Source organism: Sturnira hondurensis, unplaced genomic scaffold, assembly GCF_014824575.4.
Source record: "Sturnira hondurensis isolate 20B ecotype Veracruz unplaced genomic scaffold, ASM1482457v3 Scaffold0004136, whole genome shotgun sequence".
Taxonomy (NCBI): domain Eukaryota; kingdom Metazoa; phylum Chordata; class Mammalia; order Chiroptera; family Phyllostomidae; genus Sturnira; species Sturnira hondurensis.
In genome coordinates, this window is record NW_028076767.1 from 4,451,637 (window position 1) to 4,469,235 (window position 17,599).

Consider the following 17,599-nt stretch of genomic DNA (forward strand, 5'->3'; position numbering starts at 1 on the left):
CACTTTACAAAATATTGTTTCAAGAAGGCTTGTTTTTGTCTGGAGTCTATATTTATAAAACCCAGCACACCAAGATTTATAGTTCATGGTTTTGTGTTTTCTTCTTAAGTAGAATAAAAGCCCCTTCAATGAAGTGAGTGCATTGTAGACAACTGTATGTTGTTGAGTGTTGGAACGTGAGTGTGTCCAGGCAGGCACTAAGTGACTCTCAGGTCAATGAATGTACATCAATACAAGTCAAAAAGGGATTTTTCCTAATGTGTTCCACAGTTTCTGTGATCTCTGTGATGTCTACTTGTTCTTCCCTAAGCATAATGGAGTAGTAGTTTACACTGTTACCCAGGCAGTCACAGAAGATTCTGGAAATCAGTAAAGCAACCAATAAGATGTCAGACAAATGAATGAGGTGGGGTGGCTCAGAGACAGAAGAGAATATTTGGAGAATATTAAAATTTGGCAAGAGAAGGAGAGAGTAACAGAAAAGAGCAGGGACATAAGAACATTAGATGGGAATTGGAAAGCCATTTAGTTTTATGCATTTATTGTATGAACGAGAAGACTTTTCAGTACCACATAACTTTATTCCATAGAAGCTGAATTAGAGAAAGGTGAACAGAATAAAGGCTGGTACCAAGGGGAAGATGCTGAAAGCCCAAGAGGAGAGTCAGAACTAGAGGAGAAATGAGAAGCTAACTGGTGACTAGCGTTTAGGGAAGGAGTATGTTGGTTTTGTTTTTTTCTTTTTACTTGGACTGGGTGATGGTGCTGGTTTGTGTGTTGTTAGAAGAAGGAAGTCAGACAAAACTATTGTGAGTAGGTTTCTTTAAAACAGAAATCAAAGACAAACTTTTCTGAGAGAAAGAAGTAACATCTGTGCAGTAATGCTGTTTTTGCAAATTTCATTGCTAGCAGTTCTCCTTGGAGGTGGTGACAATGAAAATGGTAAGAACTCCAGCAACTGCCAGCTGGGTGCAAAAGGCTGTGTGTGTTTCTCTGTGTGGTGTCCTCAGAACACACCTGAAGAGTGAGACTGTCAGCATAGTTGCATTCTGAGTATCCCTTCAGCATCACTCTAGGACCCTGTGCTTTCTGAAGGTTGTGCAAAGTGGGGAAAAAGTAGGTTTACAGTTGTAAGCATATGAAACAAAGTTTATTCTTGTGTTATTATTTATTAATTATTGTATTGTTTTTCCTTCTAAAAACTGTAAGTCTACTTTTGCCCCAACCCTTTCATAAAGCCTGAGGCTCTGGGCAGGAGAATGTCTGCTGAGGTAACTATAGCTTCCCTTATCTCCAGATTCTGATATTTCCCTTTCTGGCATTTTTCTTTCTTCATTCTCTTTCCTTCCCAATGCACTTTTATCTTTTCTCCAATTTTTTTTTCCCCAATAGCCTTCCAGGACCAAATCTTCAGAATCATCGGTACTTTATCCTTACACAACCGCTCCTGGGCCAAAAGTTGGGGCTCTGGCTGGTTGGGTGAGTTGCAGATTAAGAGCTGGAAGAGCAAATCTGGTGGTTTTATTTCCCTGAGGCCTTGGTCCAACGGCAACTTCAGCAAGAAGGAGATGACAGAAATAGAAAACTTATTCGAATGGAGCCACAATGAATTGCTGAATTTACTTCACAACCATGCCAGTGAATGGATGCTTGAATGTAAGTTCAATTCCCCAAATGAGCTAGTGCGATGTTGGGTGGGGTATGTGTGTCTCAATGAGTTTTTCATAACATTTTTTCCACATTGAATCTCCTTAGCAATCTCTATTTGTACATTCATTGTAACCTAATTCATTTCATTCACCCTAGTTATTATAAACACATTTCTCTCACACTAAGTTCTTCCTTTTTCTCTTGCTCTCACCAAAGAAAATTTAGGCATTTTCTTTCAACAATTTACTCCCTTCCATTTCCAAAGAAAAAAATTCACTCATTTTTTCACCTTCAAGTACCACCAATTATGTTTTTTCTGAACTTCTGAGAAAATGAAACTTTGCTCCATTACCTCTAATCCCCCAAACTTCTCTCTTCTACTTCCTTCTTTTGCTTCCACCGATTTCATCTTTTTTAACTCCCTCTTTCTTGTAATTTACAACCTCTTTTCTCTAGATCCCTTTGAGGTACAAGTAACACGAAACTGTGAGCTGCACTCTGGAGAAATCAAGATAGACTTCTGGCGCATTGCTTATCAAGGATCAGAGCTCCTGAGCTTCCAGAACAGCTCATGGGTACCATCTCTAGAGGGTGGAACTAGAGCCCAGCAGATGTGTAAAGTACTCAACCAGCGCATTGTCTTCAACAAAATGTTGCACTTGAGGATCAGTACCACCTGTCCACGCTTCCTTTTGGGTGTCCTTGATGCAGGGAAGGCAGATCTCCAGAGAAAAGGTCAGTCCCATATCCTTCCCCCAATCATTTTTTATTCTAAAAAATAGAATACAAAATGATCCTTCCTACCATCCCTTTAAATTTAATATAAGGAGTCAAGAGGGAATGCATGATGAATTCCCAGGGTTGGACAGGGATGTCTGTCTAAACTGAGGTGAAGATATGAACCTCCAAGTCTGTGTTAGAGTCCTTATCTGAATGTCTTTCCTGTCTTCTGCAGTAAAACCAGAGGCCTGGCTGTCCACTGGCCCCAGTGCTGGTCCTCACCATCTGTTGCTGGTTTGTCATGTCTCTGGCTTCTACCCAAAGCCAATTTCGGTTATGTGGATGCGAGGTGAACAGGCACAACAGGGCTCTCAACAAAGTGATATCTTGCCTAATGCTGATGGGACATGGTATCTTCAGATTTGCTTGGATGTGGAAGCCACAGAGACAGCTGGCCTATCTTGCCGGGTGACACACAGCAGTCTAGAAGGCCAGGACATCATCCTCTACTTGGGTAAGAAAAAACTGGGGTCCGCATTGGGAATAGGAGTAGATGGTCCACAAACAGAGCCAAAGAGCCAGATTAAAAATGTGCAATTTATGGACTCCAAACCCAAAAGAAGGAAAATAAGGCAATAAATAAGAGTTGGAAATAAGAAACATGTAGATGTAGGAAGATGGCCAGGGTTAGATGAAAGATTCATGTATGAAGAGGGATGACAGAAGAAACAGGAAGAAAGGAGATTTGCAAGGTGAACGAACATTCAGATTTAAAAAAGCAGATGAGGGAAATGTAGTAAACAAGGGGTGGATTTGAAATGACACCCTTGTGTGCACCCAAACCCACAGACCATCCGACCTCCAAGGGCTGGATCATCTTGGCAGTGATGGTACCACTGGTGATTCTTCTGACAGGTCTTGCATTTTGCCTTAAAAAGTGCTGGTGAGTTTTCTGTACCCATCTTTCCTTTTCGTTTATGCCCTCCTTACTTGTTGTCCTGTATTTTTTCCTCTCTCTCTCCTAATTCTTCTTTCCCTAGTCCCTTTCCTTTTACTCTTCAATTCACCTCCACCTCATGCACAGTAACGTTCATCTCTGTTCTTATTAGGAAACACTGCGAACCTCCTCCCATTCTTCTTCCCTTGGAGAGATTCCAGCAGCCCAGGGACTCAAAACATACTTAAAATTCAGCATGGCGATAATTCCTTTCAATGCACTNAAAAAAAAAAAAACCAACCAAAAATGTCTTTAACATTAAGCAGAATCTGCAATAGTTGGCTTTGCAAAATGTTTGTAACACTCATCACAAAAAATATTGTTATGCTCAAGCCATAAATACTTTAAAAAATGTTTTATTGATTATGCCATTACAGTTCTCCCATTTCTCCTCTTCATCCCCCTCTACCCTGCACACCCCCTGCCCCCTTCCTCCCTTTTAGTTCTTTTCCATGTGTCACAAGTTCTTTAGTTTCTATATTTCCCATACTATTCTTGCCCTCCCTCCATTCATTTTCTACCTACCATCTATACTACTTATTTTCTGTACCTTCTCCCCTTTCTCCTCCTCCCACTCCCCTGTTGGTAACCCTCCATGCAATCCTGGTTCTGCTCCTGATCTAGCTGTCTGCTTAGTGTGCTTTTGTTTCAGGTATGGTTGTTAATAACTGTGTTTGCTGTCCTTTCATTGTTCATATTTTTTATCTTCTTTTTCTTAGATAAGTCTCTTTAGCATTTTATAAAATAAGGGCGTGGTGATGATGAATTCCTTTACCTTGACCTTATCTGAGAAGCATTTTATCTGCCCTTCCATTCTAAATGATAACTTTGTTGGACAGAGCAATCTTAGATGTAGGTCCTTCCCTTTGATGACTTGAAATACTTCTTTCCAGTCCCTTCCTGCCTGTAACGCCTCTTTTGAGAAATCAGCTGACAGTCTGATGGGAACTCCTTTGTAGGTGACTGTCCCCTTATCTCTTGCTGCTTCTAGGATTCTCTCCTTCATTTTAATCTTGGCTAATATAATTATCATGTGTTTTGGTGTGTTCCTCCTTGGGTCCACCTTCTTTGGGACCCTCTGAGCTTCCTGGACTTCCTGGAAGTCTATTTCCTTTGCCAGTTTGGGGAAGTTCTCCTTTATTATTTGTTCAAATATTTTTTCCACTCGTGGCTGTTTCTTTTCCCCTTCTGGTACCCCTATAATTTGGATGTTGGAACGTTTAAAGGTGTCCTGGATGTTCCTAAGCCTCTCCTCATTTTTTGAATTCTTGTTTCTTTCTTCTTTTCTGTTTGGTTGTTTCTTTCTTCCTTCTGGTCCACTCCATTGATTTGAGTCCCAGTTTTCTTTCCATCACTATTGGTTCCCTGTGCATTTTCCGTCATTTCCCCTAGTGTAGCCTTTATATTTTGATCTAATTTGCAACGAAAAACAAACACTTCTGTGAGCATCCTTATCACCAGTGCTTTGAACTGTGCATCAGATAGGTTGGCTATGTCTTGGTTGCGTAGAAGTATTGGCTCTTGGGCTTTGAGCTGTTCTTCTCCTTGAGCCATAATGTTTTGGTCTGTTTGCACTTGTTATGTATGAGGTGCAGAGCCTCAGGTGTTCACCAGGGTGGGGCAACTCAGTTTGCTGGGTTGTGACCCTGTATGTTGGGGCGGGGTCTGAGAGGAGCAATGGTGTTTTTCTGCTCTCTCAGATTTTGGTCCCCTCTGCTGCTTCCCACAAGCAAATTGGGCCCTTCTGGTGCTGGTTCCCAGATGTGTGGGCTTGTGCACCCCCCAGGACCCTGTGGGTCTCTCCAATGAACTTTCTGAGAGCCTAGGAGCCTCTCCCAGCACCTCGACCCCTGAAACTTTTTCAAGCTGGTGCTTTTAGGCTTTATTTCCCAGCACTGGGGCCCTGGGTTGCATGGTCTGTCTCACTGCTTGCTCCTTCACCTGGTTTATCTGCACATGAATGTGTGACCGCAGTCAGCCAGCCACCTTGAGCACTCAGTGGGCCTGCCCGTTTCCATCCCACACCTGAGATCTGCCAACCGCTGCCTGCGCACCTGGGTCCATCCAGCCACTTTTTCCTGTTGGACCCCTCTGCCAGCCACTGACACTGCCTCTCTTACCAGTCTGGATGAATGGTTCGTTGTTGTTAGACTTCAGTACAGTTCAATTTTCTCTCTGTTCTGGTTGCATTCTGGTTTCTACATCTTTGCTGTTCATAAACTTGGTTGTGCAAGGAGGTACAGTGTTCCCACCTGTGCCTCCATCTTGGATGGAAGTCCCTCAAGTCATAAATACTTTTCACAACACTAGCAAAAACATTTTGATAAGCAACTCATTTTCAATGCATAGAACCTAACACATCTTTTTCTTTTCTACTTGTTAAGGAAGCCCGTATCTATGTTGTTGTTACAATTTCCTCCAATTTATGTTTGAAATGGATGAAGTTTAAGGTGTAAAGACTTATGCAAAAGTGTAGAGATTCCTGAACACCTGTTTATTTGTTCCGACACTGACTGTGTTATAAGATTTCTAATAAATATTTTGTGCCTTATTTTCACATTGCTGTTCAGCGTATGAATAGCCTGAGAATTTATTTCTAGATTCAACACAATATTCAAATATTTCTACACAATATTCAAAATTGTGTAGACTGCAACTACAGGCCATCCTCCAGTGTTCCTGGCCACATTATATGTACCTATCATTTGGTTCACAGTGTCAACTACTGACTTAGTTTGGTTGTAATATTCTATTTTTAAAAAATGTTTTCTGTTTATTTTTAAATTTATTTTTAGAGACAGGAAGGGAGGGATAAAGAGAAGAAAAGAAACATTGATGTGTGATTGCTTCTCACATGCCCCCTACTAGGGACCTCGCCCATAACCTAGACATGTTCTCTGACTGGGAATTGGACTGGTGGTGACCCTTTGGTTCACTGGCTGCATTCAGTGCACTGAGGCACACCAGCCAGGGCTGGCTGTAATATTCTATTATGTCAGGCTTTTGTGAATCTAAATTTATAGCATCATTAAAATGCATACTTGAAATTAAAATTATGTTTTTCCCCTTTTGAATATATGAGATACAAGTGTGCAATCTCTACCAAAAGTAAATAAGTTGGATTTTTCAAGCCTGTTTTTATTATTTTTATTTTTATAAGATTTTATTTATTTATCTTTAGAGGGTAAGGGAAGAAGAGAGGGAGAGAAATATCAATGTATGGTTGCCTCTCATGTGTCCCTTGCTGGGAACTGGCCTGCAACCAAGGCACGTACCTTGACTGGGAATTGAACTGTGATCCTTTTGGTTCGGAGGCCCATGCTCAATCCACTGAGCTATACCAACCAGGGCTCAATCCTGTTTTTAGAAGACAAAAGTTCAGGGGGTAGTTAGGGTTTATTCCTATGAACAGTACCTACATATGAAAATCACTTATTTTTCAGGTCAGAGGTAAAGTTTATATCGGTTAACCAATTATCTGCTGTAATATTATGTCCTCATGAGTACATGGGTTCTGCAACTCTCTGGATTACAACTGCTGGTTAATTATTAGTCAAGTAAGGACTTTCAGGCTGCTCACTGGTGTATATTTCAAGATTTCCTTTGTAAAACTTTTGAATAAAGCATAACAAAAAATTTTACATTATATTTCCTGGGCTTCGGTGGAATATATTGTCTAAACCCACATTTGCCTCTAAATCCAGGTAATATTTCATCTGTTGTTATATTCTGTCCCATAGAGTAATAACATTTTCTACAAATGCTAAGAAAATGTTTCTCAGAGCCATTAATTTATCCCCTTTTAGGCATTCTAAGTAGTTAAGTGTGTCATTGAACCTGATACAGTTATGAATATATCATTCATATATATTCATAAATATATCATGTCTAAAACATACAACCCCACTACAATGTGTGGTCCATAAATCCTGCAGATCTAGCCAATGGCTGTGATGTAAACCAGCTAGATACAACAGGCCTAAAAGTGCTTTTGATTTGGTTTTGTCTATTCATTAAGAATCTCTTCCTTGTGAAAACCAAGATAGAATTGATCTGTTTATTGGTTTATAGTAAGATTAAATAAGGACTTCTGGCTAAGATTGAGCCTTAGGTAGATGCAGTGCCTCCACACACAACCAAAAAGAAAAACAACAAATACAAAACAAAAAATAACCAGAACTCCCACAAAACTGAACTGTACGGAAATCCAACAACCAAGAGTTAAAGAAAAAACATTCATTCAGACTTGTAGTTGGGGTGGGGATGGGCAGCCGTTGTGGAGAGGACATGTGGCAAGACTGGAGGACCTGGCAGGCCAGGTGGCTGCTGGTGAACCGGGGAGTTTGAAATTGGTGCGGGGATGAACTGGGAGGAACAACTAGGGAGTGAAGCAGATTGTGAGACCCAGGGTTCCAGTGCCAAAAAGTAAAGCTTTCAAAACCTCTGACTAAAAAAGGTGGGAGAAACTCCCAGCCTCACAGGAGAGTTTGTTGGAGAGATTCACAGGGTCCTAGAAGGTACACAAACTTACCAACCCAGGAATCAGCACCAGAAGGGCCCAATTTGCTTGTGGGTAGTAGGGGAAGTGACTGAAAACCAGCTGAAAGGTGAGTAAACTGCATTATTCCCTCTCTGTCCCTCCCCCATAAACAGTGCCACAACCCAGCCAAGTGGGATTTCCCACCCTTGCAAATACTTAAGACTCCAACCCTTACACTGTAACAGGAATGCAGAGACAAAAAAAATATGCCCAAATGAAAGAATAGACCAAAGTTCCAAAAATAGAACTAAGCAATAAAGAGATAGCCAACCTATCAGATGCACAGTTCAAACACTGGTAATCAAGATGTTCACAGAAATGGTTGAGTGTGATCACAAAATAAAGGAAAGAATGAAGGCCATGCAAAGTGAAATAAAGAATAATATAGAGGGGGGCCAACAGTGCATAGAAGGAAACTGGACTCAAATCAATGGTTTGGACCAGAAGGAAGAAATAAACTTTTGACTGGAACAGAATTCAGAAACAAGAATTCAGAAAAATGAGGACAGGCTTAGGAACCTCCAGGACAACCTCAAATATTCCAACATTCAAATCATAAGGGTGCCAGAAGGAGAAAAGGAAGAGCAAGAAATTGAAAACTTATGTGAATAAATAACAAGGGAGAACTTCCACAAACTGGCAAAAGAAATAGACTTCCAGGAAGCTCAGAAAGTCCCAAAGAAGTTGGACCTAAGGAAGCACATACTAAGGCACATCATAATTATATTAGCCAAGATTAAAGATAAGGAGAGAATCTTAAAATAAGCAAGAGGAAAGAAGACAGTTACCTGTAAAGGAGTTCTCATAAGACCATCAGCTGATTTCTCAAAAGAAACCTTGCAGGCAAGAAGGGGCTGGAAAGAAACATTCAAAGTGATGAAAGGCAAGGACCTACCTCCAAGTTTATTCTATCCAGCAAAACTATAATTTAGAATGGAAGGGCAGATAAATTCCTTCCCAGTTAAGCTCAAGTTAAAGGATTTCATCGTCACCAAGCCCTTATTAATGAAATGTTAAAGGAACTTATCTTAAAAAAGATTATAAAAAATATGAACACTAAAATGACAATGAACTCACATCTATCAACAACTGCACCTAAAAAAAACAAAACCAAAAACAAACTAAGCAAAGAACTAGAACAGAAACAGAATCACAGAAATGGAGATCACATGGAAGTTACCAGAGGGGAGAGGGTGGAGGGAGAGTGGGTGGAAAAGGTACAGGGAATATGAAACATAAATGGCAGGTACAAAATAGATCAGGGAGATTAAGGAATAATATAGAAAATGGAGAAGCCAAAGAACTTATATATATGATCCTTGGACATGAACTAAGGGGAAGTAATGTTGGTGGGAGGGCAGTACAGGACAGAGGGGAATAAAAGGGAGAAAAAACTGGGAAACAGTAATAGCATAACCAATTAAATATATTTTAGAAGAACAAAAAGAATGAGTGAAACCAAAAGGAAGCCACATCTGGAGGTTGATTAAGTCCTCCTAGGAGTCTTTGAAGGTTTTTTTTCCCCCTGAACTCATATATCATATGAAAGAGATACACATTTGTATGTGCTTATAAAAATAAGAATAGATAAATAAAATATGTGTGAGAAAGCAGTTCCAAATTTCAAGATGTCTTGACATTTTTTTTTTGCATTTGGCCAAAAGAATGGAGGTTGACACAAAATATTCTGAAGCTGTTTTCTAATTTGTCTTGATGATATTCCCCCCATTTTGATTCTTTATCTTATGTGAAAAATACTCTTCATTTACATCTAATTCATCTTCACTTTCTTCACTAGAAATATCTTACTCAGCACCCGAATCTTCCGAACAAACTTCCTCATAATCTTCACCTGTAGCACTCTCATTTTCACATTCGACTCTGAACATTCTCATCATCCCACTCCAGGAGCTTTTGCTGAAGTTTTTCAGCCTCTCTCAGATTATTGAATCCAAATATTTTTCCAGTCATTTTCAAGAGTAAATGAAAAAACAAACAACACTGACTTCACAGTTCATGGGGCAGGGTGGGGGGAAACTATACCAACGCTAACTTCAGAGTTTGTGGTATCTCTCAGATACAGTTTACTATCAGATATCACATGCTATTACAAAGCACATGTTATAACCAAACTGAAGGCTTAAGTATTATGGCTTACCATTTCATTAGTCACATAGAAATATGCATCTAGTCCCAACCTTGAACCCATCACCTGATGTATGTAACGATTTTAAAAGAGTTTGGGACCTCAGGGATTAAAAGAAAAAATAGTGGTAGTTTGTGGAAAATAAAATAGAGTATTCTGGAGTTATTTATCCAAGATTTCCTTCCTAATTGATCCTGCTTTATTGTCCTTGCTTTTCTCATCAGAAGCTGGTTTTTGCTGGGCATGCTGACTGTCCTCTTAACCACTGTTTATGATGGTTAAAGGGCTCTTAAAATTTTATTTCTCTTTGGAACTTGTAGATAAATGGTCTTTGGCTATTATGTTCTTATTTCTTTGTACAAGTAAACAGAAATTATCAAGGACTAATTTAAGAAAGGAAGTATTTTGGGAAACAGTTAAGATTACCTTAACCCTAAAAAGCCAACATGAGAGGCAGTAAGGGTTTATTTGGAATCACAGAATTGCAATTTGGGAAAGCACAGATTCAAGCAGAAACTTAATGTCCTAATTACAGGGTGAGGGCAAGGAAATTTTATGGGAAAAGAATGGGATAATTGGATGAATACAAAAAAGACACTTGTATTGGTGCTAATAAGCTAAATCACTGTTTTGTTATCATAGGGTTTCAGAACAGGACTCCCCGAAAGGTGTAACTTCAGCATTTGAATTACTTTGACTGGAAGGCAGTTAACACCTTGCAGCTTACTAGAAANGAAGAGTATTTTTCGCATAAGATAAAGAATCAAAAAGGGGGGAAAATCATCAAGACAAATTAGAAAACAGCTTCAGAATATTTTGTGTCAACCTCCATTCTTTTGGCCAAATGCAAAAAAAAAAAAATGTCAAGACAGATCTTGAAATTTGGAACTGCTTTGTCACACATGATATTTTATTTATCTAATCTTATTTTTATAAGCAAAATATAAATGTGTATCTCTTTCATATGATATATGAGTTCAGGGGGAAAAAACCCTTCAAAGACGCCTAGGAGGACTTCATCAACCTCCAGATGTGGCTTCCTTTTGGTTTCACTCATTCTTTTTGTTCTTCTAAAATATATTTAATTGGTTATGCTATTACTGTTTCCCAGTTTTTTCTCCCTTTTATTCCCCTCTGTCCTGTACTGCCCTCCCACCAACATTACTTCCCCTTAGTTCATGTCCAAGGATCATATATATAAGTTCTTTGGCTTCTCCATTTTCTATATTATTCCTTAATCTCCCTGATCTATTTTGTACCTGCCATTTATGTTTCGTATTCCCTGTACCTTTTCCACCCACTCTCCATCAACCCTCTCCCCTCTGGTAACTTCCATGTGATCTCCATTTCTGTGATTCTGTTTCTGTTCTAGTTGTTTGCTTAGTTTGTTTTGTTTTTGTTTTTTTTAGGTGCAGTTGTTGATAGATGTGAGTTCGTTGTCATTTTAGTGTCATGTTGTTTATAATTTTTTTAAGATAAGTTCCTTTAACATTTCATTAATAAGGGCTTGGTGACAATGAAATCCTTTAACTTGACCTTAACTGGGAAGGAATTTATCTGCCCTTCCATTCTAAATAATAGTTTTGCTGGATAGAATAAACTTGGAGGTAGGTCCTTGCCTTTCAACACTTTGAATGTTTCTTTCCAGCCCCTTCTTGCCTGTAAGGTTTCTTTTGAGATATCAGCTGATGGTCTTATGAGAACTCCTTTACAGGTAACTATCTTCTTTCCTCTTGCTTCTTTTAAGATTCTCTCCTTATCTTTAATCTTGGCTAATGTAATTATGATGTGCCTTAGTATGTGCTTCCTTGGGTCCAACTTCTTTGGGACTTTCTGAGCTTCCTGGATATCTATTTCTTTTGCCAGTTTGTGGAAGTTCTCCCTCATTATTTATTCAAATAAGTTTTCAATTTCTTGCTCTTCCTTTTCTCCTTCTGGCACCCTTATGATTTGAATGTTGGAATATTTGAGGTTGTCCTGGAGGTTCCTAAGCCTGTCCTCATTTTTCTAAATTCTTGTTTCTGAATTCTGTTCCAGTCAAATGTCTATTTCTTCCTTCTGGTCCAAACCATTGATTTGAGTCCCAGTTTCCTTCCATGCACTATTGGCCCCCCTCTATATTATTCTTTATTTCACTTTGCATGGCCTTCATTCTTTCCTTTATTTTGTGATCACACTCAACCATTTCTGTGAACATCTTGATTACCAGTGTTTGAACTGTGCATCTGATAGGTTGGCTATCTCTTTATTGCTTAGTTCTATTTTTAGAACTTTGATCTGTTCTTTCATTTGGGCATATTTTTTGTCTCTGCATTCCTGTTACATTGTAAGGGTTGGAGCCTTAAGTATTTGCGAGGGTGGTGAATCCCACTTGGCTGGGTTGTGGCACTGTTTATGCGGGAGGGACAGAGAGGGAATAATGCTACTTACTCAGCTCTCAGGTGGTTTTCAGTCACTTCCCCTACTACCCACAAGCAAATTGGGTCCTTCTGATGCTGATTCCTGGGTTGGTAGGTTTGTGTATCTTCTAGGACCCTGTGAATCTCTCCAACAAACTCTCCTGTGAGGCTGGGAGTTTCTCCCACCTTTTTTAGTCAGAGGTTTTGAAAGCTTTACTTTTTGGCACTGGAACCCTGGGTCTCACAATCTGTTTCACTCCCTAGTTGTTCCTCCCAGTTCATCCCCGCACCAATTTCAAACTCCCTGGTTCACCAGCAACTACCTCGCCTGCCAGGTCCTCCAGTCTTGCCACATGTCCTCTCCACAATGGCTACCCATCCCCTCCCCTCCTACAAGTCTGAATGAATGTTTTTCTTTAACTCCTTGGTTGTTGGATTTCCATACAGTTCATTTTATGGCAGTTCTAGTTATTTTTTGTTTTGTATTTGTTGTTTTTCTTTTTGGTTGTGTGTGGAGGCAGTGCATCTACCTAAGGCTCCATCTTAGCCAGAAGTCCTTATCTAATCTTACTATAAATCAATAAACCCATCAATTCTATCTTGGTTTTCACAAGGAGGAGATTCTTAATGAATAGACAAAACCAAATCAAAAGCATTTTTAGGCCTGTTATATCTAGCTGGTTTACATCACAGCCATTGGCTAGATCTGCAGGATTTATGGACCACACATTGTAGTGGGATTGTATGTTTTAGACATGATATATTTATGAATATATATGAATGATATATTCATAATTGTATCATGTTCAATGACAAACTTAACTGCTTAGAATGCCTAAAAGGGGATAAATTAATGGCTCTGAGAAACATTTTCTTAGCATTTGTAGAAAATGTTATTACTCTATGGGACAGAATATAACAACAGATGAAATATTACCTGGATTTAGAGGCAAATGTGGGTGTAGACAATATATTCCACCCAAGCCCAGGAAATATAATATAAAATTTTTTCTTATACTTTATTCAAAAGTTTTACAAAGGAAATCTTGAAATATACACCAGTGAGCAGCCTGAAAGTCCTTACTTGACTAGTAATTAATCAGCAGATGTAATCCAGAGAGTTGCAGAACCCATGTACTCACGAGGATATAATATTATAGCAGATAACTGGTTAACCGATATAACCTTCACCTCTGACCTGAAAAATAAGTGATTTTCATATGTATGTACTGTTCATAGGAATAAACCCTAACTACCCCCTGAACTTTTGTCTTCTAAAAACAGGATTGAGCCCTGGTTGGTATAGCTCAGTGGATTTAGCATGGGCCTCCAAACCAAAAGGATCACAGTTCAATTCCCAGTCAAGGTACGTGCCTTGGTTGCAGGCCAGTTCCCAGCAAGGGACACATGAGAGGCAACCATACATTGATATTTCTCTCCCTCTCTTCTTCCCTTACCCTCTAAAGATAAATAAATAAAATCTTAATAAAAATAAAAATAAAAAAATAAAAACAGGCTTGAAAAATCCAACTTATTTGCTTTTGGTACAGATTGCACACTTGGATCTCATATATCCAAAAGGGGAAAAACATAATTTTAATTTCAAGTATGCATTTTAATGATGCTATAAATTTAGATTCACAAAAGCCTGACATAATAGAATATTACAGCCAGCCCTGGCTGGTGTGCCTCAGTGCACTGAATGCGGCCAGTGAACCAAAGGGTCACCACCAGTTCAATTCCCAGTCAGAGAACATGTCTAGGTTATGGGTGAGGTCCCTAGTAGGGGGCATGTGAGAGGCAATCACACATCAATGTTTCTTTTCTTCTCTTTATCCCTCCCTTCCTGTCTCTAAAAATAAATTTAAAAATAAACAGAAAACATTTTTTAAAAATAGAATATTACAACCAAACTAAGTCAGTAGTTGACACTGTGAACCAAATGATAGGTACATATAATGTGGCCAGGAACACTGGAGGATGGCCTGTAGTTACAGTCTACACAATTTTGAATATTGTGTAGAAATATTTGAATATTGTGTTAAATCTAGAAATAAATTCTCAGGCTATTCATACGCTGAACAGCAATGTGAAAACAAGGCACAAAATATTTATTAGAAATCTTATAACACAGTCAGTGTCAGAACAAATAAACAGATATTCAGGAATCTCTACAGTTTTGCATAGTCTTTACACCTTAAACTTCATCCATTTCAAACATAAATTGGAGGAAATTGTAACAACGACATAGATACGGGCTTCCTTAACAAGTAGAAAAGAAAAAGATGTGTTAGGTTCTATGCATTGAAAATGAGTTGCTTATCAAAATGTTTTTGCTAGTGTTGTGAAAAGTATTTATGACTTGAGGGACTTCCATCCAAGATGGAGGCACAGGTGGGAACACTGTACCTCCTTGCACAACCAAGTTTATGAACAGCAAAGATGTAGAAACCAGAATGCAACCAGAACAGAGAGAAAATTGAACTGTACTGAAGTCTAACAGCAACGAACCATTCATCCAGACTGGTAAGAGAGGCAGTGTCAGTGGCTGGCAGAGGGGTCCAACAGGAAAAAGTGGCTGGATGGACCCAGGTGCGCAGGCAGCGGTTGGCAGATCCCAGGTGTGGGGTGGAAACGGGCGGACCCACTGAGGGCTCAAGGTGGCTGGCTGACTGCGGTCACACATTCATGTGCAGATAAACCAGGTGAAGGAGCAAGCAGTGAGACAGACTGTGCAACCCAGGGCCCCAGTGCTGGGAAATAAAGCCTAAAAGCACCAGTTGGAAAAAGTTTCAGGGGTCGAGGTGCTGGGAGAGGCTCCCAGGCTCTCAGAAAGTTCATTGGAGAGACCCACAGGGTCCTGGAGGGTGCACAAGCTCACACATCTGGGAACCAGCACCAGAAGGGCTCAATTTGCTTGTGGGAAGTAGCAGAGGGGACCAAATCTGAGAGAGCAGAGAAAGAACTTTGCTCCTCTCAGACCCCACCTCTACATACAGGGTCACAACCCAGCAACCTGAGTTGCCCCACCCTGGTGAACACCTGAGGCTCTGCACCTCATACATAACAAGTGCAAACAGACCAAAACATTATGGCTCAAGAAGAAGAGCCAAACACAAACCAGCAGCTCAAAGCCCCAGAGCCAATACTTCTACGCAACCAAGACATAGCCAACCTATCTGATGCACAGTTCAAAGCACTGGTGATAAGGATGCTCACAGAATTGGTTATTTTGGTCGCAAATTAGATGAAAATATAAAGGCTACGCTAGGGGAAATGAAGGAAAATGCACAGAGAACCAATAGTGATGGAAAGAAAACTGGGACTCAAATGAATGGTGTGGACAAGAAGGAAGAAAGAAACAAGCAACCAGAACATAAGGAAGAAACAAGAATTCAAAAAAATGAGGAGAGGCTTAGGAACCTCCAGGACATCTTTAAATGTTCCAACATCCAAATCATAGAGGTACCAGAAGGGGAAAAGAAACAGCCACGAGCGGAAAAAATATTTGAACAAATAATAAAGGAGAACTTCCCCAATCTGGCAGTCAAATAGACTTCCAGGAAGTCCAGGAAGCTCAGAGTCCCAAAGAAGGTGGACCCAAGAAGGAATGCACCAAGGCACATCATAATTACACTAACCAAGATTAAAGATAAGGAAGAAGCAGCAAGAGATAAGGGGACAGTCACCTACAAGGAGTTCCATTCAGACTGTCAGCGTATTTCTCAAAAGAGACCTTCCAGGCAAGAAGGGGCTGGAAAGAAGTATTCCAAGTCATGAAAAGGCAAGGACCTACATCTAAGATTGCCCTGTCCAACAAAGTTATCATTTAGAATGGAAGGGCAGATAAAGTGCTTCTCAGATAAAGTCAAGTTAAAGGAATTCATCATCACCAAGCCCTTATTATATAAAATGTTAAAGAGACTTATCTAAGAAAAAGAAGATAAAAAATATGAAGAGGGAAAGGACAGCAAACTCACAGTTATTAACAACCATACCTAAAAGAAAAGCACACTAAGCAGACAGCTAGATCAGGAGCAGAACCAGGCTTACATGGAGGGTTAGCAACAGGGGAGTGGGAGGAGGAGAAGGGGGAGAAGGTACATAGAATAAGTAGTATAGACGGTAGGTAGAAAATGAATGGAGGGAGGGCAAGAATAGTATGGGAAATATAGAATCTAAAGAACTTGTGACACATGGAAAAGAACTAAAAGGGAGGAATGGGGGCAGGGGGTGTGCAGGGTGGAGGGGAATGAAGAGGGGAAATGGGGCAACTGTAATGGCATAATCAATAAAACATTTTTTAAAGTATTTATAGCTTGAGCATAACAATATTTTTTGTGATGAGTGTTACAAACATTTTGCAAAGCCAACTATTGCAGATTCTGATTAATGTTAAAGACATTTTTGGTTGTTTTTTTTTTAGCAATATCAATGTTTCTGTTATTTAAAGAGAAAAACTTTTATGCTTTATGTTTTTACACTTTTTTGCTTAATAACATACATATTAACTCAAAATTTTAAAAAACATTTACATAAATATATTAAATAAAGTTTGCAATTAGAAATTTTTTTTCACATATCAGCACATACTAGTAATGAATGCATCTCTTGGATACATGCAATCTACACAGTAATTTTTTTAACTGTGACTTCCACATCTTTAAAATATAAGTAATAGGAGATTTATATCATAAGCCTTTGTATAAACTTCATCTTTATTAGCATATATTTTACTCCTAAACAAAACTGTTTAATATGCCCATGTCACTAAGTAGAAGCACAAATAATGACTTCTCATGACTCAAAAAAACTATGTTAAAACTGAATGATTAAAAAATAATTGGAATCCTGAGCCAAATTATTCAATCATTCAAAATCATTTGTTGACCACCTTTAACAGGCATTCTGTTAGATGGTGGGGACCCAGTACAACAGAGGTAGACAGACCTAACACCCCCAGCATACCACTCAAGTCCAGATTCTGAGTGGGCAACAGTTAAGAGTTGCCACTTTACAAAATATTGTTTCAAAAAGGCTTGTTTTTGTCTGGAGTCTATATTTTAAAAAAAAACCCAGCACACCAAGATTTATAGTTCTTGGTTTTGTGTTTTCTTCTTAAGTAGAATAAAAGCTTCTTGAACAAA

General features: G+C 39.3%; 2 protein-coding genes across 3 annotated transcripts in view; one reads left to right on the plus strand and one right to left on the minus strand.

Annotated features, from left to right (window-relative positions):
• The window catches only part of FAM117B (family with sequence similarity 117 member B), a 192,067-nt gene that overhangs the window by 97,835 nt on the left and 76,633 nt on the right, over nucleotides 1-17,599 (minus strand). The gene's annotated exons all lie outside the window — the stretch shown is intronic.
• LOC118985219 (T-cell surface glycoprotein CD1a-like) lies at nucleotides 800-3,556 on the plus strand. Its single transcript, XM_037043583.1, has 6 exons — nucleotides 800-942; nucleotides 1,393-1,656; nucleotides 2,107-2,385; nucleotides 2,606-2,884; nucleotides 3,220-3,313; nucleotides 3,480-3,556. Exons 1-6 carry the CDS (start codon nucleotides 882-884, stop codon nucleotides 3,553-3,555), a joined length of 1,053 nt encoding a protein of 350 aa, XP_036899478.1. The 5' UTR covers nucleotides 800-881; the 3' UTR covers nucleotide 3,556.